Source organism: Aristolochia californica, unplaced genomic scaffold, assembly GCF_029961685.1.
Source record: "Aristolochia californica isolate CCGP_79_NKW_82.1479 unplaced genomic scaffold, dmAriCali1.0.hap1 SCAF_1, whole genome shotgun sequence".
In the NCBI taxonomy this organism is placed as follows: Eukaryota; Viridiplantae; Streptophyta; class Magnoliopsida; order Piperales; family Aristolochiaceae; genus Aristolochia; species Aristolochia californica.
Genome location: NW_027181770.1, coordinates 60,195,480 through 60,222,251, shown reverse-complemented (window position 1 = coordinate 60,222,251; position 26,772 = coordinate 60,195,480). Strand labels below are relative to the sequence as shown.

The following is a 26,772-nucleotide window of genomic DNA, read 5'->3' as shown; positions in this document are numbered from 1 at the left end:
AAAGAGGAGACGTAGAAAAGAAAGAAAAAGGGGGCTCCGGTAGGTTCATTATTTCGAGAGGAAGGGAGAGAAGAAGAAAGATAGAGAGAAAGGTTGAGACGGAAGGAAGAAGGAGAGGAGGAAAGTGGTAAGTCCGAAACTGTGTTATCCCCCCTTTCCCTCCTCTTCAACCCCTTCTGATTTCGCCTTAGCTTTCCTTAGGTTAGATGACGTTTGTTCTTTCACTGGATTTAGAGTTTTAGATTTTTGCTTGGTTAGGGTTTCTGAAATTCCAGGTTCAGGTTTTATTGCAGGATTATTGAAAATTGAGGGCTTGAAATAAATTATGCAGGATTAAGCTTTCTGAATTTTCAGGTTTTGTGTAGTTTGTGTTTGGCACTTTACACCAGTACACGATTCAGACTCGGGACCTAACTTGGCCTCAGTGAGGCTGGGGGGACCTCACTGAGAGTAGATGGGGCGACTCTGACCCCCTGATCCAATCTGCTCCTCCCAAATCTGAGTTGACCTGACCGAGTTACTGGTCGTGTAATCGTGCTTTACACTCTTTTCTGTTAGGAACTAAGGTGAAATTTTTGCATGGGCTTGTGGAATGGATAATTGTGCTCATCCATGGGATTCCTCGGCTACTTAGTGCGTGAAGGAAGTGGATTAGATCTACTGAGGGCTACATTCATGTTTTTGCTAAAAATTCTCTTTACGAATATAGATCTCATTGTCTCAGAACCTTAGAGCATCCTTGATTCGGAGATAGAGTGTTCTTGTTTTTATGCCAAGTCAAATGAGCTAATGCATTTAGCGGAATGACAGTTTTCTTGCAGTATTGCCATGATTTGGACTTGGGATGATATGTTGCCTGTTGATTCTTATATTTAGAGATTTTATGTTCCTAATTCTGCATTTTTTATAAATTTTTTGTGAATCCGCCAACAATTATTCTCAGTTCCATTGAATGGTGATATGTGGCAGGTTGTTCTCGTATCCCTGGTTTCTCTCTTTTTGTTAGCTCTTAAAATTCTGTGCTTAATCCTGATAGATGAACGGATACTGTCATAAAAAATAAAAAAAAGATACAGTTCAATGCAACATACCAGTGTCTCTGACCTGTTTTCCTTGTCTTTCTGCTTGATGATATCTGCAATTTCTCTTGGGTTCTACTGCAGGATGTTAGGAAGTTTCATCTTACTGAATTGATAACTAGAAGTAGATTTTCACGGTATTAGTAGTGCTGCTGGTTCTCTAAGCTGGGCTGTTTAATTAAGATTCATTAATTAGTTTTTTTTCTATAAATTTAAAGGGGCAAATTTTATTCAAAGTTGAATCTAGAGAACAAAATTACAAAATACAAGCTAGGGGAGTGTCTTGTTATAACGAACTCCCTGATTGGCCAACAAGTTGGTCAAATGATTGGCTGATGTTGGGACATTGTTCCAAAAAAATTCATTACTTTGTTATTCTGTTGTTTGGATGCATATTTTAGAATATTATGTTTTTATTAGCATTGAAGAGGCCTCTTTCTCTGTCTCAATTAGAGCAAACACAATCCTTTTTTTTTTATTAATGGCAACATGCGCCGTTTCAATCTCTCAATGTTTTCAACAAAAGAGGCATGAAAGGTGTTTGATTGTCAACACATTCAAAAAAATTTCATTGTTGTGATCAGGCAAGTTATTTTTCATTTAGCACTTTTGATATTATTATTGTGAATATAACATTGATTGAGCATTCTTAATTGTATTTCTTAATAATTGGCCTATAGTGGTAGTTGATACGACATCAGTCAAGATGGTTTACCAAAATAAGTGAGAGAAGCTTGATTAGTTAAGTAAATTGTATAAATCACAAACAAAATCGGATTTGTTTGAGAGGATTCACCGGACGGATTTCTTTTCAGAAAAAAAATGGTTGCATGCTATCTGCCCATGTTTATGTTTACCACAAACTTACCAAATATTTTTTGTTCCTAATACTTTTAATTTTGAAGTAAAAAAATTCTTACTTTTATTTGATCCCTGTGGAGAGAATCTGGGAGTATTATTTGTAGAGATCTTCTCTGTTAACCCGTTGTAGCTAATTAAGTGCATGATCGCAACTTCTTTGGTTTTTGGCATTTTTAAGTTTGTGGAGACAGGATTATGACTTATTTGCTCTTTTTGATAATTCTCGATCCTCTGTTTGACTGTTGAATTTTTATTATCAGAGAGTAATACTCCCTCTTCAATTTTGGGTGGTTATCTTCACACTGAAGATGACGAAGAAGACAAAGAAATCTCTTGACCTCAAAGCCCTAATTGAAGATCACTCCATCTTCTTTGACAAGTTGGTTGAGCTTATCCCTGCAAAATTCTACCTTCCTATTGAGGACAAAGAGAAAGTATGGTATCAAGGCTTGAGCAAAGCTGCCAAAGCATCGGCCAAGAAGGAATCACGTGAGAACACGAAAAAAGCCCGGCGAGCACGTCTTGATCCTGAAAAATCTACTACTACTCTGGAATTGCTTAAGAGAAGAGTTGAAGTTGAGGAGGGAAAACCATTGGCAGATGATGATGCACTTGAGAATGATGAGAATGTTGAACACCCATTAAACAAGACTCATTCTCTAACATACGAAGAACTCAGGGCACGATACCACCAAAAAGTGAAAGAGCTCAGTGAGGGACGAGCTCCCAGAGCTGAGAACAAAGACAAGGCAGAGAAGAAGAAAAATATGGACAAGGGTAAGCGCAAGCATGATGAATTGGAAGATGAGGCACTGAAACCCAAAAATCCAGTAAATTTGCCAAAGAGAAAGGAAAATGAAATTCCAGTAAGTCTTGAATTTGGTGTGGTGAAGATTGGGAATGAAGATGAGTCTATGAAGAAAAAGAGGAAGCTTTCGAAGATGAAGGTCCTTGAGAAGGCACAGAAACTTGAGGAGGCAAAGAAGGATGAGGAGAGAGGGGAGATTGTAAGAAAGAAGCATTCTTGGGAAGCAGCTACAAGTAGGGCTATGGGGGTCAAGGTTCATGATGATCCAAAGTTGGTTAAGCAGAGCCTTAAGAAGGAGAAGAGAAAGCAGAAGAAAAGTACTGAGAAGTGGAAGGAAAGGATAGAGAATGTACAGAAACGAAAGGAGGAGAAGCAACAGACGAGGAAGGGGCATATAGCTGAGAGGGTTCAAGACAAGAAAATGCGGAAGATTGCAAAGAGGGAGAAGAAACTGATGCGGCCAGGTTTTGAAGGTCGTAAAGAAGGATTTATCAATGCTTCATAAGGTGCTTTTCCCCACTGAACTTGTTTACCCTTTTTTAATCCTTTTAGTTGAGAATTGAGGTGTTTGCCACCGACCAAGTCCGCACTCTGCTGGCAGAATCACATATTGTTGTATTTTGTTCGTAATTAATATGGTCATTGGTTATCCAAGTTGAACATATCAATTGCAAGCTTGCAATTGTTGTATCCCCGTTTGCATGAATGACTTGAGAGGAGCTAAGGTGGTGGTGGTGGTGGAGCTGCGACTCTAACTGGTTCACCAGGAGTCCTCACTTATCCTTCAAAGTCATTCTTGATTTAACTTTACTATCTAATTAAATTAGACTAAAACTATATTTCTACAAATGGGAAACTTTAATGTAGGAGCCCTTTGCCTTTGCATTGAGAAGCGATAGTTTCTACTACAACCTTTAGTTGATTATTACACACACTCTGCACCTGATTGGTATCCCCTTATTTGGAGCTCTGTAATTGTAACGTTTAATTTAAAGGCTCGGTCATTAGTTTGCTAATCTTTACTAAATTTAGCTCATTTTCTTAATTATTAATTGTAAAATATTGTGACTATGATATTTGTCTAACATCATACAAGAAATTTAAGTTCATTAACTACTTTGCCCGAACCATCAGCATTAAACTTCTCACCATCAACATATTATTTGACTAGTATTACGAACCTTTAAAAAATCAAGAAAAAAATAGAGCATATTTACATTAATAATAATATCTCGTTATTAATGACAAAGAGATAAATTTAGCAAAGATTTGCCAAGTACTAATGCTCTTCTGCCACCATGACATTTATGTCGAGCATCACATGAGATCCTCCATGGACCCTCTTCCAGTTTCATAGACTTGACCCCCATCTAAAACCAGGTCATGCATGAACAAGGTGACTCTTCACACTTATATATTTACCTTGAGTAAAACTCTAATGGCTACAGTCATCTCCTTCAAAATATACTACTAATCCTTCTTCTTCTTCTCTTCATTGGGCTATCCGTTGTAGCCTTCTCTTAGCCTTCTTTTTTGAAAGTCTGACCTCCTCCTAAGGTTGGAGCTTCGGAAACATATTCTGATTCTCAAAGGACCATCACAGACGAATGTATTGTGTTACTCCGAGTTATAGATGAAGGTGAGGAGGTCAACCAACCGCCTGTGGATAATACCACTCCAATTCATGAATGTGGTTCTGAGATAACTACGGTTTCTGCCACTCCAGAGGATTCTTAAAAAACCATGTTAGACCCACCTGTTAAACCTCGGGCTCCAAGCATTGATTCAGAGATAATAATCACATATGATCAATCTGCAAGTTCCTTGCGTATTGGCAGAGAGGAGATTGACCCAATCCGAGACCAACATGAGAGGTTGGAGGCTGCTACTCCAGTGGCCTACCGGGAACACGACCATGAATTGGAAGTACCAAGACCGTTGTCGCTGCCGGCTGGATGGGAAATGAAACATAGAATCCGTTCAACCGGAACAACAAGAGGAAGAGTCGATAGGGTAACTATTGTGTTTGAATTAAAACTAGGGGTAGCAACCCTTGAAATCCGAAATGTGTGGAAAATAATTCACAAGATATATCACTAGTGCGCCACCATGACTGTAGATTTGAATCATTGATTGCTTTGTTCATTATTAGTTCATGTTGACAGTCTGAAGTTTTTTTCCATTGTTGCAGTACTACTATAGTCCTGGACGCAGGTACAAGTTCCGTTCAAGAAGAGAAGTAATGAAGTTTATAGAAACTTAACAAGGCGAAAAATAGATCAAATCAACCAGAGTCAGCCACCATCAGCAGATTTACCAGTCGAGAACTGGGTTTTTGTAGATTCATGAAAAGGCTCTCCATCTGTACCATCTAATATAATAAAAAGAGACCTATGAAGAGTTACTAAATGAAATATTTTTATGTTTTTTGTCAGGTTGTATTGCATGTTTATTTGTCTAAAATGTACAAAAAATATATTTTTCTTTCATCTGCCTTTACTTTGATTGTTTAATCAAATTATCCTTGTGCTTGCATCAATGAATACTGCCAATTATAACACTATCTTACATTTCCCATCCAGTAGACAACCACCACTATGGTAGATATGCTCTTGAAACCCAGCACCTTTTGCTATAATGAGGCCCTGTCCACCATGCAAAATTACCTGCGTTAGAAAACATTTTTGTGATATATTTGGTCTATGAGGGATCATCCATTCAAATGAGATAAAAATAAATACTCAAGCAACATGTTTTACTATTCTTTTGAACTTTTATATTAGGAATCAACATAGATAGATCCTCAAAGGAACATTTTAGGACTTAGAGAGATTAATCTTTTCTTTTTTGAGAGAGTCTGCCATCTAAAACAAGGACAATACACGAATTTGACTAGAACTCCAATGGTTGCATACCTGTAAGAATTACACTTCAAATACTTCTTCTTTGTCCTTGCTTCTCTTCGTTGACGTTTTAACCGATTCTTTGTCTTCTTTTCAAACTTTCTACTTGTGTGACTGGAAATGCACAAATATCTTTGGATTTTAAGAGGACTACGACGAATGAGTTCAAAGCATTGTTGTGAGAGATTGAAGAAGAGAAAGATCATCCAAATGCCTCTCTTCGACTAGACCCAAGAGAACGCTACTAACACTCAATGTGATTCTATCTTAGAATCACTTTTTGGAGTTACAATAGTAGTTGCCTCAAAATGGGGTTTGGTTGACTCCCTGTTCTTCGATGCCTTTTAGCAATGCTATGTACTCACCTATGAAAGTTATCTCCTTATCAGAAGACATTTATGCAGTTTGAGCCACGAAGGGAGAGACTCGGAAAGGAGACCTTTCAGAAAGTCAGATTGGAAGTAATTGGAGGCTTCTCTCTAGCATGTCCAGTTCCTCTAGGTCTGCTGATGTGAGTTGGAATGCTCAGGGAGTTGGGAAAATCAAACTCAACTTTAACTTTGATGGGTGCTCCAAAGGGAATCCAAGGCAACCAGGTTTCGGTGGTGTCTTCAGCAACTACAAGGGAGACATTCCACTTTCTTATTTGGGACCAGAGGGGATTTCTGATTCAACAGTGAAAAGTGCTGATTGTGCCTACATTTAGCTAGGTGGCCACGACATTAGGCATCTTCAAGCTCAACTTATGAATGTCTTGAGTAAGAAATAATTAAGTACATTCTATTTAGTTATATCATGCAGTGTAAAATGTCTACAGAACTGTCCTCTAATTCAGTCATAAATAGTTCTCTGAGTAGAATGCTCATAGTAACAAGAGAAATAACTTACTCATCAGTCTTCCTCTGTGAATTTGTAGAAACGATTTACAACCACTGGCACTGGCAGCTCATAACTTTGACTAAGAACATGAATAGATAAAAGTAATTACCTTACGAGGTGGATTGACTACAGTTGCTTTATATAACGCAGTGGTACTGGTATAGACTGCCAAAACATGTCTGCAATGTGGGAAATCTGGTGCACTTGAAGGATCCCCTCTCTTAGGAAAAGGAATAATGCGGGACATTGGTAGAATAAGGGAGAAATCCAAATGAAGGGTATTTTGGTAAATCCAAAGGAAAGGTTTAAAAATGAAAATCGGCAAGGGGCAAAGAGAGGCAGAAGAGAAAGAAGAAGGGGGCTCGGGTAGGTTCATTATTTCGAGACGAAGGGAGAGAAGAAGAAAGATAAGAGACGGAAGGGAGAAGATAGCGGAGGAGGAAGGAGGGACCGAAACTGTGTTATCCCCCCCATTCCCTTCTCTTCGATCCCTTCCGATTTCGTGTTCCTCTTTTGATTCTCGGAATGAAAGGCCTTAACTTTCCTTAGGTTAGATGACGTTTGTTCTTTGACTTGATTTAGAGTTTTAGATTTTTGCTTGGTTAGGGTTTCTGAAATTCCAGGTTCTGGTTAAATATGCATGATTAAGCTTTCTGAATTTTCAGGTTTTGTGTAGTTTGTCTTTGGCACTTTACACTAGTACACGATTCAGACTCGGGACCTGACTTGGCCCCAGTGAGGCTGGGGGGACCTCACTGAGAGTAGATGGGGCGACTCTGATCTCCCGACCCAATCTACCCCTCCCAAATCTTAGTTGACCTGACCGAGTTGCTGGTCGTGTAACTGTGCTTTACACTCTTTTCTGTTAGGAACTGAGGTGAAATTTTTGAATGGGCTTGTGGAAGGATAATTGTGTTCATCCATGAGATTCCTGGGCTACTTAGTGTGTGAGGGCTGTGGATTAGATCTCTGAGGGCTACATTCATGATTTCGCTAAAAAAATCTCTTTAAAAATATAGATCTCATTGTCTCAGAACCTTAGAGCACACCCTTGATTTGGAGCTTGCCAAGTCAAATGAGCTAATGCATTCAGTGGAATGACAGTTTTCTTACGGTGTTGCCATGGTTTGGACTTGGGATGTAATTTTGTCTGTATGATTCTTGTATCTAGAGATTTTATGTTCCTAATTCTGCCATATTTCATACATTTCTTGTGAATCCATCATCAATCATTCTCTGTTCCATTGAATGGTGACACGTGGCAGGTTGTTCTCTATCTCTGGTTTCTCTCTTTTTGTTAGCTCTTCAAATTCTCTGATTAATCCTGTTAGATCAACTGATACTGTCATAAAAAAAAAGATACAGTTCAATGCAGCATACCCGTGTCTCTGGCCTCTTTTCCTTGCCTTTCTGCTTGATGATATCTGCAATTTCTCTTGGGTTCTACTGCAGGATGTTAGGAAGTTTCATCTTACTGAATTTTGATAGCTAGAAGTAGATTCTCACGGTATTAGTAGTGCTACTGGTTTTCTAAGTTGGGTTGTTCATATGAGGTTCATTAATTAGTTTTTTTTATTAATTTAAAGAGTCAAACTTTATTCAAAGCTGAAGCTAGCGAACAAAATTACAAAATACAAGCTAGAGGGGTGTCCTATTACAACAAGGGATTGAAGGGAAACCCCCGGGTTAGCCAACAAGTCAGCCAAAGATCCATACTTAATTATTTTGTTTTTTTGTATATTTTAGAATATAATGTTTTTATTAGCATTAAAGGGACCTCTCTCTCTCTCTCTCTCTCTCAATTAGAGCAAACACAATCCTTTTTTTCTAATCTTTGAAGACCGATTACCTATATTCGTTTTACCTATATTCAGTTTTCCCACATATGGATTTCAGTTTGGAAGCTTTCCCTCTTTTCGCGTAGTAATGATCCCGGACAATTATCATCCACAACAATTATTTTTTTAAGGGAAACTGTCTGAATGAAAGTGGTTTACTAACCCTGTCAAACCTCTTGTCAGGAAGGGTGAGAGTTTTTGGCTGGCTGTTTAGCTCTTGGTGGGTGAACTTGAAATTAAAGTAGCAATGAAGCCTGTGTTAGGTATTGTTGTCTCGAACAAAATGCAGAAATCAGTTGTTGTGGCTGTGGATCATCTTTACCACTGCAAAATCTACAATCGCTACATCAAAAGAACCAATAAATTCATGGCACATGACAAGAGCAATGAGTGTAACATTGGAGATCGGGTATAGTACCCTCCCTCTCTCTCCCTCTCTGAAAACTTTTGTTACAGTTAAATTGTATTACATTCGTTATGCTACAACTAAGTTGTCTTAAGTTTGTTTTTGTGCCTGTTGCACTTTTCTGAGAATTGAACTATTTGATGGCAGTGATCTTCGGATGTTATTAGTTGTTTGTGTTCAATATAGAGGTTACCCCTCCTTCCTCCTCAGATATTAGATCTCTAATTTTGTACTCAGGCAGCTCAGTTTCTTAAAAAATAAGGAGAAGAAATATTAGTGTACAATCTATTTAGTGTACTGTCATAGGGGACTGTAGACTTTGTCAATTTGTTGCACATTGGGATAATCCTCCTGTTGTGATTTGTAGAACTTGCTCTTGCAGGTTAGATTGAATCATTCGAGACCGTTAAGCAAAAATAAGCACTGGGTTGTTGCAGAAATACTTAAAAGAGCTCGAATATATGTTCCACCATCTGCACAAACGCCTTCTTGTAGTCTGACTGGTACATCTGGAGCAGCTGTACCTTCATCTTCATAAGGTTCATTCAGAAGTCTTATGTTTGATTCTCTGTCAGTTATTCAGGGATCAACCTGAGAAAGGACAATAAGGAGGCAGTCATGTGTAGTGCTTTGCTCTTTTAGGTCTTGAGGATTTTATTTTAAGATGTTCAACAGATTTTGGTAGATTCTCTCTCTCTTTCTCTCTCCCTAAACTTACTTTTAACTGTCAATGGTGCTCCTCTGTTATCTGTTCTCTTTGTTGGGAGTAGAAGCTACAGCAGTTAGGTTGAGTTACTTCATTCTAAGAGAAACTGCAGCTTGCTGAAGAAAATAGTTTTCCTTTTATCCTGTTAACATTGAAAGTTTCTCAGAAATCCTTGTCCAACATGTGGTTCTTGGATTTTTTCTTAATATAGATGTTCTTCAATTTGTCAAGCATAATGTTAGAATCGCCTGCACTAAATAGAAATTGGATTTCAAGTTTTGCACAAGACCAATATATAAGAACTATAAATAGAGGTTAATGGAGGGTTTTGCAGTATTCTCACACTGGTAGACTCTTTATTGTGATTCTAATTCTCAAGCTCAGAAACACATTCCAATTAATAGCATCTCAGAGTGTTGCTATCATTGAAACTACATGACAACAAGAAATTTATGGACAAGAAAATCAAATCATGGTTTTCTTACTGAGAATGATGGCTTTCCCGAATTGCAGAATCTATTTTTTTGAAAAAATATCCTTATTTTCCTGGAAGATCTTTTGAAATTGTGTTTCTTCTTCTTTAAATCCTACAACATGTAACAGTTGGAAGTAAATTATTTCGTAGATGGTCGAATTTTTCTGGAGACAGAGAATAATTTGCTGCATTCTTCTCGAATGTCTTCTTGTATTTTGTTGTTCTTAAACTCATTGCTTTTAAAAATTATTCGGCAATTCTTAATTTCCTTCAGGAATACGCATTCGAAGTCAGCTGTTGTCAACATGAAGTATGAAACTGAAAGAGAAGTTGACACTAACAAAGGGAAACATTAGTTGCTGAAAGAGAAGTCTGCTATATACATCTATGAAATTTCTCAGAACAAGATTGCAAGAGAGTGAAAGAACTTTCATTTTCATTTTCAGAGTACACTAATATATATTTTAAAAAATAATTATAACTTATTTAAAATTAATAAAAAAATTTAAAAATAAATAAATATTTATTTATTTAAATATCTAAAATTAAAATATTCGAACAAACATTTACTTTTATAATATCCAAATACTTAATCAAATTGTTACTTTTGTAATATCTAAATTCTTAAAGTGTAAATCAAATATAATATTAAAATCATGAATTTATATAAATAAAAAATATGGTATTTTATTATATAGAATGAATCTGATAGATTTAATCTTTATAAGATAATTTTATTTAACTATTTTTTTAATAAACCAAGATAAATTTCAACTTGTTTAAATTAATAAATAATTAAATATTTAAAATAATATATTTTAACAAATACTTAATTTTATTATATTTAAATACAACAGTGAGAGGGTAAAATGGGCAAAACAAGAGTGAGAGAACGAGTGAGCAGTGAGCATGTGAGTGAAAGTGAATTCACTAGTCTTAAGGAGTGATTTCACTTTCAACCATTTTTCTTAAGAAAGAGCGCTAGCAAGTTATAGGTAATTTTCACTAGTGAAAGAACTTTCACTTTCATTCTCAGAGTACGCTAATAGGCCTACTAAAAGAAGGAAAGAAAGACATGAGGGTCAGTCGCCTTCCTCCCTCCTTTGTCTGTAGTAGGGAGGCTGGTGTCCTCCACCCTCTGCCTGGAGGAGGAGGGCAGCTGCCACCTCTTTCTTCAGTCAGGAGGAGGATGGAAAGGGAGAGATCCCCATTCCTCCTCTTCATTTCCTTCTCAGAGGGGGGACCCAATTTTATCAAATTTTCTCCATGGTCAGTCTTCCATCATTAATTCTCTCCCGTTTTTTAAGTCGGAGACTTTGATTAATATTGTAAGGCGTCAACTTTGGAAAATCTGCGAGTAGGGAAGTCGTCGTTCACCTAATTTGATCAGTCTTCTGGCGTCGTGTAAGACTCGGCAGGATTTCTCTCTGAGCGTGGAATTTGGAGAAACGAGTTTGGGGGGGTAATGAATAAGAAAGGAAATAAAATGAGAGGGAGAAAGTGATCGCCACTCGCCACCTAATTGATAAAGCTCACACCTTTCATTGTCCAGTGGAAGAAAGGAGAAGAGGGGTTTTGAATTCCATGAACAAGGAAATTTCCATCATTTGGAATTGGAATCTGTTGACCCATGTGTCTATACTATGTAACTCTAGCACCACGCATTCCTTATCATTTGCATAATTGGAAACATTAATACACATATAAACAAGATTTGAGCAATTGAAACTCTAAAGAATGTTATTTAAATAGAAGAAAATTAATCCAATTCTATATTTTTTCCCTTGATTAGAGTTAGATTTTATATTTATTTATTGGTTCTACTTTTTTAGCATTTGAATTAGTGGGGGTGCAAAATAGGGTTTTAAGGGCATTTTTGAAAACCCAACATGGTCCTGCAATTCTAACCCCATAAGTATACGGGGAGACGTAGGGGTAGAATTGAATCGAGTCAGACTCGAAACTTGTATATGTTCGAGTTTGGCTTCACCTGAAAGCTTTGAACTCAAGCTCAACCTTGAGCCTAAAATCGGAATCGAACTCGAGCCCAAATATTTTAACCAAGTTCGAACTCCAACATCTATTTAAAACTATAAATATATTTATATGTAAATAAATAGAATATTATGATGAACTTAGTACAATTGAATTGCAAGTTATCACAGAGGAGTCGAAGACTTTAAAATAGAGCATACTAATGTATAATAACCAGTTTAATAGATTTACAAGAAAGAGCAAACACCTCCATCAATAATGTTTATTTTATCGGTAAATAATAATATTAAATGTTGAGGAACCCAAAAGGGTTGAACGAAATAAATAAAAATAACTATCAACCAACTAAAAAAGGAATTGACAAGAGTAATAAGAGTAAAAGGTATTTTCATAAAAAAAATTATGGCAACGAGTCAACTCAAAAGTTAACAAGTCAAACTTGGAAAATCTTGAGTTTGACTTGTTATACTTAACGAGCTTTATTTCATGTTTGAGTTTGATCTGAGCTCAAGTAAAAATTGAGCAAAACCGAACTTTTTGCCAACCGGTTAGGCTTGATGCCACCCTTAGGGAGAGGGACATATTGATTAATACATGTTGGATTTAAAAAAGTTAATACTATCATGAGGTGAAGGGTTGACCTATCCTTGCGTTTCTAGTGGGTTAGGTCGATTTCTCCGTTTAACCCACACCCTCATTTAAGGAACCTCCCAAAACATTCTAAATTCACAATTAAATTAATCAAAGCAAAGATAAGAAATCGATTTGAGAGCTACAGATTTTGTAACCAGAAAGGACTGCGCAGGAAAGGGAATGTGCATAGATTCCTACTTTTTTTATAATGTAAAGAAACGGGTGGGCGTATCTCTGAAGAAAGCACTCTTTTTCTCTACTTTTCTATTGCACCAAAGTGCTCTCTCCTCTTTTAATAAAGTGCCCACTCTAATCTGTATTCTATATTCCATTCAATCTTAATACATTTGTTCATTCTTCCATAAGGATATTGACTTTCCTAGCTTCATTTAAGGGGATGAACATGCCAGGATCCTTACTTTACTCAAAAAGCTACTTATATTGATCCTTTTAAGTTACACTAGCGAATAATACTAAATAATTTAAAATTATAAAGAAGGAGCAGAGACATGAGAGGCTCACAGGTGTGTTTGTAACATTGCGCTTCTCATTTAATGAGTCTGAATAATTTGGGTGGTGAGGTGAGATAAGTGGCGAGGCTGATCAGCAACGTGAGGCGCTGCGAGGGAGTGATTCAGGCGAATAAAGAAATGAAGAAAATCAATTTACTTGGTTTGCTCGCATTCGTGTAATTTTTTCCCGTTCGTTCTCTCGTTACATAGATGCGTGCTCAAGCACGCTCTCTTCGCAAAAGGACCTCACGAAGAAATCGAATCAGAGTCCGTTTCCTTTTGGGTTCAGAAACGCGGTCACGGAGTTTTTAAAGGTGCCGGGCTACTCCCCCACGCCTCCTTGCCTCTTTTCTCGTTCTCTCTGTTTTGCTTTCCGGAAGCCGCCTATTTAGAACGTGGGGAATTGTTCGCTCGGTCTCATCTTAAGAGTGCTCTGTTGCGGTGTGGATCATTGTTTCTATGGTTTTAGATTCCGGGTACGTTGCCGTGTGTTTTTTTCTTCTGCTCACAGTTTTCTTCTTTCTTTTTATCTTTTTGGCGGTTTTGAGACTGGCGGGTTGTGCTTCGTTCTGCTTGGTTTTTACTAACTTTGATTGTAGAGTTCAAATTTGGGTTATCTTTGGTGTTTTGGTTGGTTGGGTGGTTTGCTGTTTCTGGGTACCTTTTCTTGTTCTCGTTTTTCCGTATGGTCATGCAATTAGGATTATCGGGTTCTAACTAGTGTTGCCAAAAGTAGTTGTAGTTTACTCTGCATTTTGTGTGTTCTCGTGATTGCTTTTGTTATAATGAGTGTTTGGTAAACCTTGTTCGTGGAGGATAATAATTGTATAAAGTACACGGTTCTGCGTTTGCCTCCTGTAGTAAAGCTTCTTCTTTTGTAGTGTTATTCGGAAACGAGGGGAAGCATGCTTTCTGTCTGCTGATGTTTTCTTGAATCACGTAAAGTTGATTGAGTTTGCTACTATGAATTCGGCTTACTCTAAATTGATTTCTGGGTCTCCCCATAAGAAAATATTTGCTCTGAGTTTTAACTGTATAATAGCAAACATTGAAAATAATCAACTTTCATTTTCCTTGAACAGTAATCCTATGTGAACTATCTCAGTTGTTGTTTTGAGTTAGAGATTTTTCTCGCTTTGGAAAGTTGTCTTGGTTCCAAGGAGCTCCTGTGGCTCGTTCCACTCAAAATTGGAAAAATTGAAGATGTTTAAAAAAAAAGGCTTTTGCTTGTGCTACTTGATCACAGATTGCAATTCTTTACATGTCTATTCTGTGAGGTTTTAGTAGATCGGTAGTTGGAGGTCATGACTGTTTGGCAGTGACAGTGTGCTGACCATTCTTTTTTTTTTTTTTTTAATTCTTGTGGACTAGTTTGTTCTGATTGCAACTCTTTACATGTCTATCCTGTAAGGTTCTAGTAGATTGGTAGTTGGAGGTCATGACTGTTTGGCAGTGACAGTGTGCTGACCATTTATTTTTATTTTTATTTTTTTTTATCCTTGTGGACTAGTTTGTTCTTGTTATTTTTTTTGTATTTTTTTCCTTATTTTTGCTTTCCCTAGAGTATTCTAACCTTTGAACATAACAAATTTGAACTTCATTTTTTTATAAGTTTTTTTCTGTGTTCTAGCCTGCACCTTCGGCATGTGGGGGTATTAGTTCATAATTTTCTCATCTCTTAGTACAATCTCTCTTTTGCTTTTGTGTAAAAAAAAAAAAGTCTTGGTCTTTGAAAACCAAGGCCTATAAATTATTTTATTTCCTATTTTCCATGTGCTTTTTTTTTCTAACATTTTGTATCTCATTCGGATGGTAGGCTACCTACTTATGTAACATTCAGTTGGTATACACTATAAACTCTACACTATCTTTTTCAATTAATATATATCATTATGTTCGGCTGGAAGTGATTATAGCTTCAGCCTTCTGTCTTTCATTTGTATTTTTTTTTTTTTGTGTGTGTGTGTGTGTTAGATATCGTGAGATTTTTTGCTCCTTTCTGAAGGCAAATATCTACTTCTTGAAAAATGTGCAGTAGCTGTGAATTGCCAGACTGTCGCATTTGTTGTTGCTTAAGAGTTGGAAAATCATGACCAAAATGGGGAGCCTTGCCCGCAGGTTTGAAAGCTGAAATTTTTATTAGCCGTTATTACATCCACTTGTCAAGGAGTATTCATATCCTTCCTCTGCTTGTCCCCTTTGTTTGTCTGTTTTCTATTTCAGTGGGTTGCTCAAAAAGCCAAATGAGACTATGAGGCTTATAATAACAACTGTTGTTGGTGTAGTTATTGGTTTCTTGATAGGCATTTCCTTCCCGACAGCTTCCTTTACAAAGGTCTGTATTATTTATTTCCCAGCAGCTGGTCCATGCATATCTTAGATATGGTAGTCAGTAAACTGATGTATCTCTGTAATGCATTGCTTTATTTGACAGTTCAACTTTCCAACAAGTATTTTACCCTCCATAGATCTTGCTTACATTGAAGACCGAACTTCGGGTCTTAGAACCCAAACAATTTTGAATCAAGCTTTTGATTCTGTAAAAGATCAGAATAACAACAATCCAACTGAAGCTCAGATTCTAAATGACACCTCTAAGGTAATCGTGTAATTTTTAATGCTTTTGCTAAAATCTGCAATATATTTTATACACTTCTTTCTGATATATACCTCATTTCTGATTTTGATACAGATATATGTTCCAACAAATCCTCGAGGTGCAGAGAGACTACCGCCAGGCATTGTTGTGTCAGAATCAGATTTTTATCTCCACAGGTTGTGGGGTAAGCCCAGTGAGGTATGTCCATTGCTGCAAACATATTTATTTTTGACTCTCTCTCTCTCCTCTCTCAATCACATACTTGTTTTGAGCATGGAGAAGATAGTGAAAATTACTTTCAAACAATTGTGTCACTGTAGTGCAAATAGATAAGAAAATAGGAGAAAGTTGTTTGATATGATTTGGGCATATTTTAAAGGAAACTTTATAGAGAGCCTTGTGATTATTGGTTAAACAATTGAGAAGAACTAAGGGAAGATTGAAAAGGTATCGGATTGAGCCAGGTTCCTCCCCTAAATGGCTAGCCACTTAAGAGGCCTATTGTTCAACTTTAAAACCCATTAGACTTTCTTAACTCTCTTCAATGTTGGACTTTTTCCCTCTCAACACCCCCTTAACAGGTCTAAAACAGGTCTAAAACATGGGCACAAACTCCAACGGAGCATACAGCACACAAACTCTCTTTATGGAGCTTACAACAGACAAATAACTTGACTCTCACTTCATAGTGCCACAACATGCAAATAACCTGGGGAGCCCACCCCTACACACAACTTGCTCTAATACCATTGTTTGGTTGAGCTTGGCTCCACTCCCAAATGAATAGCCACTTAAGAGGCCTATGGTTTAACTTTATTACCCATTGGCTTTTCTTTACTTTATTCAATGTCAGACTTTTTCCACTATACAAAATGACATGGATAGAGGTGTGCAGAATAGCTTTAAGGAGAGTAATGTTGTGATGGAGTCAGTGGTGTGAATAGAAGATAAAGAGAATTTGCATGCCTAGCTCAAAAGATATATGGAGTAAAACCGAGTGTATCATGGTGACCTGAGTGTTGATACACAAGAAGAGATTGTACATTGTTCATAGTTCATACTACTAAAGTTATGAAAGGTAATTGTTCTTAGTTCATACTACTAAGTTATGAAAGGTAATTGTTCTTAGTTCATACTACTTCAGTAATAAAAGATAGTTATTCTTGTTCATACGGCTAAAGTAATCTTGATGCTAGCCATATTTAGACCAGCCTTGACATGTAATTTGGTTTACTTCAGGTCATTTCGATAAGTCTTTTTGGCCTATGTTTTCCTTTTTACTCGTGTTATTCGACATGGTTTGCTACCTAATATCTTTGAAGCCCTTAATTTTGTTAGAGAATCCACCCAATCTCTCTGTTACAGTAGTCATTTTAGCTTCATGATGTGGATGTATTGGACATCTGTTATCATTAAGCCTGTGCGCACCGATCATAGACGAAAATTTTCATATATTTAATATGGCAGGCATGGTAACAAAGATATTTTTTGTGGGTAGTATTCACTGATGAAGCAGCATTGTGATTGGTTTATAAAATTATATATTAACAATTTCATGGTGAACTTTGTTACGTTGTCATGCATCCTGGAAGTAAGAGAAGTCTTCTATAGTTGAATATTTTTAATTTAAAAAATAACATATAAAAAAAATTCTGTTTACTCTATGCTAAAAAATAGTTCTTTCTATGTGTAAATATTGTGGCATAATTATGACAACATGCTATGGTTCCATGTAGATGATATGTCCAACAAGCTTCTAAAATAACTCCAAATCATATGAGTGGTATGAGTGGTGTGCACCAGTGAAGTATGGTTGTCAACTAACTTGTTTTTATTAAAGAATGCTAAAATCAAACTGACACAGTTCCTCAACCAAGAATAACCTTGTGCAGAGTGTTGACTATTATTATGCATATCTTTTTAGTATTCTGATGCTTTATTAAGTAGACCTCCATATGACTCTCTGTTTTTTTTCCTCATAGTGTCTCACTCTCTTGTTAAAATCTTTTACGTGTTTGCTTACGACATTCAGGATTTAACCATCAAGCCCAAGTATCTTGTGACTTTCACTGTTGGATATGATCTAAAACAGAATATTGATGCTGCTGTTAAAAAGGTACACATTGCTACAAATGTAGAATTCATAGTGCTGCTTTCCTTCTTATGTGATTATGTATATGAATGCAGAGGTTTTGTTTGTTGCAGTTCTCAGAAAATTTCACTATCATGCTTTTCCATTATGACGGGCGAACAAGTGAATGGGATGAATTTGAGTGGTCCAAGAGGGCTATTCATGTGAATGTCAGAAGGCAGACTAAATGGTGAGGTTATAAGTTTTTGTTTCCAAATTGATGCTTTCTGGAAGGATAACACTTATACTAAGATTCATGACTGTGGGACTTATTGCCAGGTGGTATGCTAAACGTTTTCTGCACCCTGATATTGTCGCTACATATGAATATATATTTTTGTGGGATGAGGATCTTGGAGTGGAGCATTTTAATGCTGAAGAGTATGCGTTTTACCTTTGTCTAGATCATTGGTTTTTGAAAAAATGGTTAAATGCATTATAATTACTACTTTTCTTTTCTTTTTCGTCATATTTAAGGTATATTAAATTAGTGAAGAAACACGGCTTAGAGATTTCACAACCTGGATTGGAGCCAAATAAAGGTTTGACATGGCAGATGACAAAACGGAGAGGTGATCATGAAGTCCACAAGTAAGTTACCCGGCACCTGCATTTGCAGAAAGCTGCTGTAGTTTCTGTTGGTAACTTGAGAATCTTATGGTTTATTCTTTTTCTAACAGAAGCACAGAGGAGAGAGCTGGCTGGTGCAGTGATCCATATTTGCCACCTTGTGCCGCGTAAGACCACACAAAATGAGTTTGTTTGCTTTTCTCCAAGTCGGTAAAATTTCATGAAAGAGAATTATAGACATAAAATGATGTGTCCTGTGTGCAGGTTTGTTGAAATAATGGCAACTGTATTCTCTCGAGATGCATGGCGCTGTGTGTGGCATATGATTCAGGTACGGAATAGTCTACCTGTTTGATGTGTGCAGGGGTGGCCACTAATAACTCTAAACATAAAGTTGGTATTTGCAGAATGATTTGGTTCATGGATGGGGTCTTGATTTTGCTCTTCGAAGATGCGTAGAGGTAATGCGTTGTCATTGTTCACATGTTTGTGTGTGCTTTAGGCATTGTTGTTGTGCCTCTACTCTCATATCTGAATGTTATGGTTTTTAAAAATCATGAGTTGACGATTCTTCATCAATTTGGGAACTGTGTGCAAAAAAAGAAATTAGATAGGGTGATTGGTAATAGTCTGATGAAACATACTTTGATTTTGATGTATTTTCCTTGCTCAGGGTGATTGACATAGTTGAGCACCTGAGCCTTGTGGTGTTATCCATTAATTCGCCCTTTTTCTTCCTTCTGCATATTCATAACTTGCAGCATTGATGCATTTATGTTGAATATTGAGTGGCCTTTCAAAAAATCTCCCCCATGCACTTACAAGCATTTCATATCTAATACAGATTAAAATATCGCTTCTGTGTTGGCTTTCACATTCATCTCATGTGGATACCTCTTATGCATCCTTGAGGATTGGTATTTTGAAATGATTCTATAACAGTTGTTGTAGAGCACATGTCTGCTGTTTCTAAAAGATTAGTTGGATCTCATTGAACTCCGTTTTTCACTTTTTGTGGATCATGTGCCTGTTGTTGGGCTGTTCTACGTATCTGAAGTAATCGTCTTTGATCATACTCTATTTGAGTGAGAATTTATATATTTTCTGTATTTTCTATCTTCAATTTCACATTTACTTGTATTGACTTATGATTTCTTTTGAATTTCTTTGGTGTATATAGCCGGCCCATGAGAAAATAGGAGTTGTAGATTCCCAGTGGATTGTTCATCAGGGTGTTCCTTCTCTTGGGAACCAGGTAAGAAAAGCTCTCATGTCGTCCTCTTTTGCCTGCCCCAGAATCAGGAGAGTTACTTATCTCTATCCTTGACGTCATTGTTGCAGGGTCAGCCAGTGGGTGGCAAAGCCCCATGGGAAGGGGTATGTAAATATTATGTGCTGAATTCTGTCTTGAAGTTGCATCTTCTGTCCTTCTGTTAATCGTCTCGACAACTTCTGTGAGCTCTAGACATGATTGTTGTACCCAATTCTCAATTGTTAATCGTCGCTGTGCAGGTAAGGGAGAGGTGTAAAAAGGAGTGGACCATGTTCCAAGGCCGAATGGCGGATGCTGAAAAAGCCTATTATAAGGAAATGGGAATCACTCTGCCAAATTCTACAACTCGGTGGTGATTAACATCAGGCATAAAAAGTCCCATCTGTGCAGCTTCCACTGATGTCTAGCTTGCAGCAAGTAACTCATTTGCGTCCTAATCTCATTTTTTCTCAGGAAGGGGTAGATAGGTTAGAAGAGGTAGATGCTTATTGTTTGGAAAAGCCTCAATATTATGAGGAGGTATAAATATTTTTTATTTTTTATAAGATCTAGGCTCCATTGTCATCTTCGTTTTGGGTGATCTGAACTTGTGTTCTATTTGGGTTCATGGTGCAGTGGAAAGAACTCAATCCAATTACTTGAGCTCTGTAAATAGAACAGTGATTTCGATTCATTCAAGAGAATTAGCTAGTGATTTGTTTCTGGAAATTCCTCCCTAGCCCAGGCCAAGTTTGAAATTTGTGACAACCGGGTAATCAACCTGATTATATTGAATAATCATTTACAGGTGAGGAGAAAGAAGAAATCTACTATCAATATTGGGAGATACAGCAGACTTCCGGCAGTTCATACACAAGGGTTTTCAACCCTATTCGTCATGTCACCTATAAAACCAAATTATATCTCGTCTATATTGATCTCTAATGGTTCCATCCCTGACTACCACAGACCTCAGCAAAAAGGCAAGGGCAGCCTTCCCTACGGTTGCACTCTTACAATATGATTGAAGTTACCTGCCTACCATTTTGTGTTACTTCTATTAGTTTTGATACGTCAAGGTAAAAGAATAATACCCTTTAGTAAATGCAAAGTATGCACTGGTGCAGTCAAAGTTTTGATAAAGTTGGTAAATATCAACATGATTCAGGATTCTCTGTAGGGTATTCGATACCATGATCCGACCCATGCTATCAACATTTTTCCTTTGGAACGAATCAGTAGTTCCTATCAATTTCCCAGATACCGTTATCGTATCCGTTGCCAACTTGGAGAACCTTGGCCTTTCTGTTTTTCGTTTTTCCATCAAAGCTAATGAATGCCACAGACTCGTAACAGTGTTTTAGGTTCCCCCCACGATAGAGATAGAGATAAGGATAAGGATTGAAATACAACTCAAACTCTGAAGAGTTGTAATATCTATTGTCATTATTGTAATTCTATAAATACCTATCTCCTAGTCAATGAAAATTACAACAAATATTATTCTCAATTCTTAAATTTTGTATTGTATCAAAACTCTCAATCAATTAATCAAAACCAACTCACCATCGCTGGAAATCCTTTCTCCGAGGCCACCGTCTCCATTGCCAATTGCCGCTGCCGGTACCTGGTATTTTTCTCTCCCCTTTCTCCTCTCTAAAAAGCTCTGGGTCTGAAGAGTTGTAATATCTACAGTCATTGTTGTAATTCTATAAATACATGTCTCCTTGTCAATGAAAATGACAACAAATATTATTCTCAATTCCTAAATTTTGTATTATATTAAAACTCTCAATCGATTAATCAAAACCAGCTCACCTTTGCTAGAAATATATTCTCGGAGGCTGCTGTCTCCGTTGCCGATTGCCGCTGCCGGTACCTAGTACTTTTCTCTCCCCCTTCTCCTCTCTCTAAAAAGCTCTGGGTTTGCCGTAAAATCCTCACAAAAGTCGCAGCCCGTCGCCATCCCATCTTGCCAGTGACAATCCAGAGACCCCTTCTTCCTCCTTCTATGTTTTGAACTTCCTTGAGCCATCACCAACCTTTGTCATCGACTCCACCACCACCATCAACCTTCACTGGCTATCCGCAACAATCATTGTCGTTCTTCTTATCGGCGCCTCACACCGGACGATGCAATTCAGTCCACCCCAACTACTACCACAGTACCACGCTTCCTCTTCTTGAAGACCAAAATTAATCTCTCCTCTCGGAACTCCATCTTGTGGGGTACAATAGAGATAAGGATAAGGATTTAAATACAAGTACCAAATAGACTCAAACGAGTTAATCTTTACAATCACTGTTATAATTCTATAAATATGTGTCTCCTCATCAATGAAAATCACGCTTCAATTCCTAAATTCTATTCCCGATATGGTATAATATTTTCTTAGAAGAGCCACCTCTGATACATGTTCGGTGTTTTAGATACCAAAATGATGCCTGATATCGAAACAGGTATTTTTAGCTTATTTGATAAAACAAAAGATGAAGATACCGAAACGATACGTGATATCAACACAGGTGTTTTTAGTTTTTTAGTAATACAAAACATAAACATCACCCATCGTACAAGAATTAAGCATCCTTAGTTAAAGATGATTTAACTTTACATAGATGGAGGCTGTCCTTTGCAAAACTTCAAACCCTCGCTTGCATGGGCATAAGCCTTTCTCTCTTAAATAATTCATGCTTCTTCCTCAGAAACTCCTCAGCTACTTCATCCACATTGTAGCCATTTTCGTCACTGGATCGGTCCTCATGAACCGGGGTAGGAAGGATCTTCTCCGCAACTGGTACTGATAACTGGGTATCTTGTGCTGCATGTGAGGGAGGCTTGAGCTTCTCTAATAATTTACAGACTGAGCTATATTCCTAGATGATAGAAGAGCATCTTCTGCTACAGATAATGGAGTTCTTGAGCTTCTCTAAAAAAGAAACAAAAGTTTTAAAAGCAGGATATGCTACTTAGATATGGATCATGTTCGATGAAATGACAAGCAGAACATTGAGGAGTATTGGGTGGAAGGGAATAAGGCCTGGACTGAGGATATCATCCTCAGCTATTATGCAAGGTCCCAAGCTGACCTCAACATTGTGTTGTATAAATTTTTGAGTTTTTTAAGTATGGATGTAATATATTATACATAACGCCTTTTTTTATTATTATATGATTTTTTACTCTAATATAGGATATAACGGTCTGATTATTGATACATATCGGCTAGTATTTATTGGATTTTAAGGGTATGATACCATATCTAATACTGACATTTACACAAGATTCAGAATAAAAGTTTCTTTTCTTCTAGATTTTCTTTTAGGTTGCGTTTGGAACATAGAAAGTGGAGAGAAAAGAAAAGTAAGAGAAGAGAAAGACCTACATATCCAACTGTGTTTGAAAATGGGCCCAAACCCACAAGACCAAAGAAGACCTATACATCCAAGAGATATAGAAGATGGACTTAAGGCCCATAAAGCAAGGAGAAGGCCCGTAGGCCCACATACAATGATGGTAGGATGGTAAATAAAGGGTTATCTCATAGAGATGACATTGATGTAATTAGGTTAAAGTTCCAGGGTTAAAACCATACACCCTAAACCCTAAGTTCAGGAGTATTATTGTAATACAGTAGTTTCATTAATCTATAAATAAAGCTTCGAGGGGAGGGTTAGGACATCAAGTCCATAACCCTTCTTCCTCTGGTTTTCTCCCAATGAGTCTCTCTCTCTCTTTTTCTCTATGAGCTAAATTCATGGAGTCCTGAAAATCAACATGATATCAGAACTTTGGTTTTCAGGACTTGTAGATATGTTTTTAAGGATTTCAGAAACCCATTTTTTTCTTTTTTCTTTTTCATATTGATGGTTCGTTTTTCATAGTAATAACTTCATGTTTTGATTTTACTGCAATTTTTCTTCTGTTGCTACTCTGTCTCCGTGAGACGTTGCTCAGTGCCTAAGTCGTGGAGTTGGTGCCTAACCCCGTTGTAAATTAGAAGTCTGGCAATCTCCTCCATCTTTATTTGATGCAAATCTCCTCCAGTGCAGACAATACTTGCTTCGTCATGAAGCAGTACTCGATTGATTACCCAGACGAACCGACGAGATCTTTCTTCACTTCGTTCATGGCGTGCAAATCAAAGACGACATCGGCCGACTTCCGACTGTTTATTCTGATGATATCGCATCGTGCTGGTTATTCCAACAAGCTTGTCGTCACTGCTAATTTCTCGATTCTCTAATATCTTGCTGGTCATTAACAGCTAAATTGAAAAAAAAAAATCGAAAAGCTCTCCTTGATTTATCTCTGCTTTGTTTGGAAAGTTACCTGGTTGGCTGTCGTCTCTGTTCGGAAAATTCCTCTGCCGATCTGCTGTCAGCCATCTCTGACAGAAGTTTTTTCTTTAGAAGATCATCTGAGATCAGTTATGCGCTGGCATTGTCTTCGATCTTGTGAAACTATTTTGATTAAGCTGCTGGATATCCTTGGTACATTCTCGGAAAGTTTCTTTCCTCTGCATTGCCATATTTGGACATCACTTCGAAAACAACACTAGCGCTCTATTCGGCACCGAGAGGAAGAAGAAGGCACTGTTGCCTTCTCCACTGTTGTTGCCGATTAAATTTTCTGGATTGATTTTTATTCGAAAAGTTTCCTTTGGATGTATCACTGTCGAGCTTCCCGAGCGCCAGCACATGGTTGCCGTTTCTAGACGAAGAAGGTTTTTCCACTCTGTTCGGTCGAGGAAGAAGACACTATAGAAAAATTTAATGTTTCCTAAGTTAGGAAACCTCAATTAATGAACGTCGGCCCGCGCCTGTTCCAATCCAACAGGATCGACTGAGCTCCTGAGTCAACCTAGCGAACCGGGCTACCCTTCTTGTTGCTGTCAAGCAGCACCAGTCCACTGAGTTAACTCGAGCCACTTATTTCTACATCGATATACTTGTATGGACCAAAGCTTATACATATTTCTGCAGCGACTCAAATATATTGGTCTACTATTTGACTCAGCATGAATCGATAAATTTTTCTCTGGTTAGATTATTATTTTGAAGAATTGACAGATAATTCCTTGGTCAACATATTATTTGAAATATATATTTGCATTAGATTATTTCATGGGTCAATTTCACAAGGATTTTTGGTTCGTGTTATATAAGCCCAAACCCATTTCAGCTCTTGCTATTGTGTCTCTTTGGATGAGACATTATTATTGAAGAAGAGGTGGCCTCATACCATCATTTATTTGTCCCCGACAAAAATATCAAATGTCAATGGTTGAGATTTCATGACGGAGGAACTTAATACCCTGTCAAAAATATCAAATGACAATGATTGGGATTCCATGACGGATAAACTTAATACCCCCGTCAAAAATATCAAATGTCAATGGTTGGGATTCCATAACAGAAGAACTTAATACCCGCGTAAAAAATATCAAATGTCAATGGTTGGGATTCCATGATGGAGGAACTTAATACCTCATAAAAAATATCAAATGTCAATAGTTGAGATTCCATGACGGAAGAACTTAATACCCTGGTCAAAAATATTAAATGTCAATGGTGCGGATTCCATGACGGAGGAACTTAATACTTTGTCCAAAATATTAAATGTCAACGGTTGGGATACCATAACGGAGGAACTTATTATTACATCTATGGTATACCCCCCTAAATTGGCCAGTTGGGCCTCATGGAAGACAGCACCAGCGTGAGGGGGAGTGTTGGAATATGGGAGGACTGCCATTTTATACAAAAAAAAATATTTTATACATCATTTGCAGCAAGTTGGGAGTTCAAGCTATTCTCTCACCCCAGGTTGAGGGGAGTGTTGGAAGATAGGGCCCAAGCCCACATGACCAAGGAAGGCCCATACATCCAAGAGATATAGAAGATTGGCTCAAGGCCCACAGATCAAGGAGAAGGCCCATAGGCCCATATATAATGATGGCAGGATGGTAAATAAGGGTCATCTCATAGAAATAGTATTGATGTAATTAGGTTAAAGTTCCAGGGTTAAAACCCTAAACCCTATGTTCAAGGCTATTATTGTAATACAGTAGTTTCATTAATCTATAAATAGAGCTTCAAGGGGAGGGTGAGGACATCAAGTCCATAACCCTTCTTCCTCTGATTTTCTCTTAATTGGTCTCTCTCTCCCTTTTTCTCCATGAACTAAATTCATAGAATCCTGAAAATCAACAGGTTTCTCTTGTTTGAATGCCCATGGAAAATGAGAAAGAAAATGGAAGAGAAATTAAATTTCTCTTATTTGACATGTAGAGAATGAAAAGAAAAAAAAATATTTTCAAATTTTGATGATTAAAATATTTTCTCAAGTTTTTATTTCTTTTTTTTCTCCTCAAATTCCATTATTTTTAACTACTTTCTCTCTTATTTTATTTTCTCTCAATGATTATTTTTTGCCAAACAATTATTTTTCTTTTCTTTTCATTTCTATTCTATGGGTTCCTAACAAGCCCTTAAAGGAAATTTAAAGTTCTGAAGACCAATAGATAGTAGCAATCAAGAAGTTCAGGGAAGCTTCAGGCCATGGCCAATGAATTTACAAGGCTATAGTATTTTCTTCTCAATCTTGATCATTTTCTCAGGCATCTTAGCTTGTCTATACAAACTCTGAATCAGTTTATCACCAAAATCATATTTTATATTTACCAAAGAATACTTTGATAGTCTTTTAGTACAAATTGAGTGGATTTTTGGTTGTTTCTCCTTTGGGAACTTGAACAACATAAGGGTTTTATACACCGATCACATGGGGTAAGTGGTCTAGTTGAACTCCTTTTGTTTGGGAGAGAACATAGTTTGCTATTTTTGCTTAGTCTTCAAAAAATATATACAAAAATAAAATAAAGTGCTCTAAAAACACAAGGCATAAAGAAAATTTACATAGTTGGTCATGGGAACCCAATCCATTGATAGAAAGAAAGAGGGAGAGATTTAGGGGGGGTTAGTCCAACATGAAGTGAGATGAATTACTCCCGCATTACTTAGGTCATCAGATTAAGGGGTTAATGTAGAATGAATTACACTGCAAGTGAATCACGTCAATTCATTCTCTCAGGCAAAAAGAGGGGAATTTGGATTCACACC

The 26,772-nt window shown here is 37.2% G+C and overlaps 3 protein-coding genes across 5 annotated transcripts; all 3 read left to right on the top strand.

Moving 5' to 3' along the window:
* Positions 1-22: 22 nt before the first annotated feature.
* LOC137953815 (ribosomal RNA-processing protein 14-C) lies at positions 23-3,416 on the top strand. Its single transcript, XM_068801332.1, has 2 exons — positions 23-127; positions 2,201-3,416. Exon 2 carries the CDS (start codon positions 2,249-2,251, stop codon positions 3,251-3,253), a length of 1,005 nt encoding a protein of 334 aa, XP_068657433.1. The 5' UTR covers positions 23-127; positions 2,201-2,248; the 3' UTR covers positions 3,254-3,416.
* LOC137953826 (uncharacterized) lies at positions 185-9,686 on the top strand. 3 transcript variants are annotated; one of them, XM_068801351.1, is made up of 3 exons: positions 185-201; positions 8,552-8,777; positions 9,157-9,686. In XM_068801351.1, the coding sequence occupies exons 2-3, from the start codon at positions 8,616-8,618 to the stop codon at positions 9,310-9,312; spliced, it is 318 nt and encodes a 105-aa protein (XP_068657452.1). In that variant the 5' UTR covers positions 185-201; positions 8,552-8,615; the 3' UTR covers positions 9,313-9,686. The 3 variants fall into 3 exon arrangements, with proteins under 3 accessions (XP_068657452.1, XP_068657460.1, XP_068657444.1); XM_068801359.1 differs by lacking the exon at positions 185-201 and adding an exon at positions 6,883-7,079 and having other exon boundaries at positions 8,556-8,777; XM_068801343.1 differs by lacking the exon at positions 185-201 and adding an exon at positions 6,883-7,079.
* A 3,540-nt stretch (positions 9,687-13,226) lies between these two features.
* Positions 13,227-20,376, top strand: LOC137953805 (uncharacterized). Its single transcript, XM_068801323.1, has 15 exons — positions 13,227-13,571; positions 15,131-15,213; positions 15,319-15,430; positions 15,530-15,694; positions 15,788-15,892; positions 17,727-17,810; positions 17,900-18,015; positions 18,105-18,206; positions 18,303-18,416; positions 18,506-18,562; positions 18,660-18,726; positions 18,803-18,856; positions 19,576-19,650; positions 19,737-19,772; positions 19,908-20,376. Exons 2-15 carry the CDS (start codon positions 15,185-15,187, stop codon positions 20,022-20,024), a joined length of 1,233 nt encoding a protein of 410 aa, XP_068657424.1. The 5' UTR covers positions 13,227-13,571; positions 15,131-15,184; the 3' UTR covers positions 20,025-20,376.
* Positions 20,377-26,772: the final 6,396 nt, after the last annotated feature.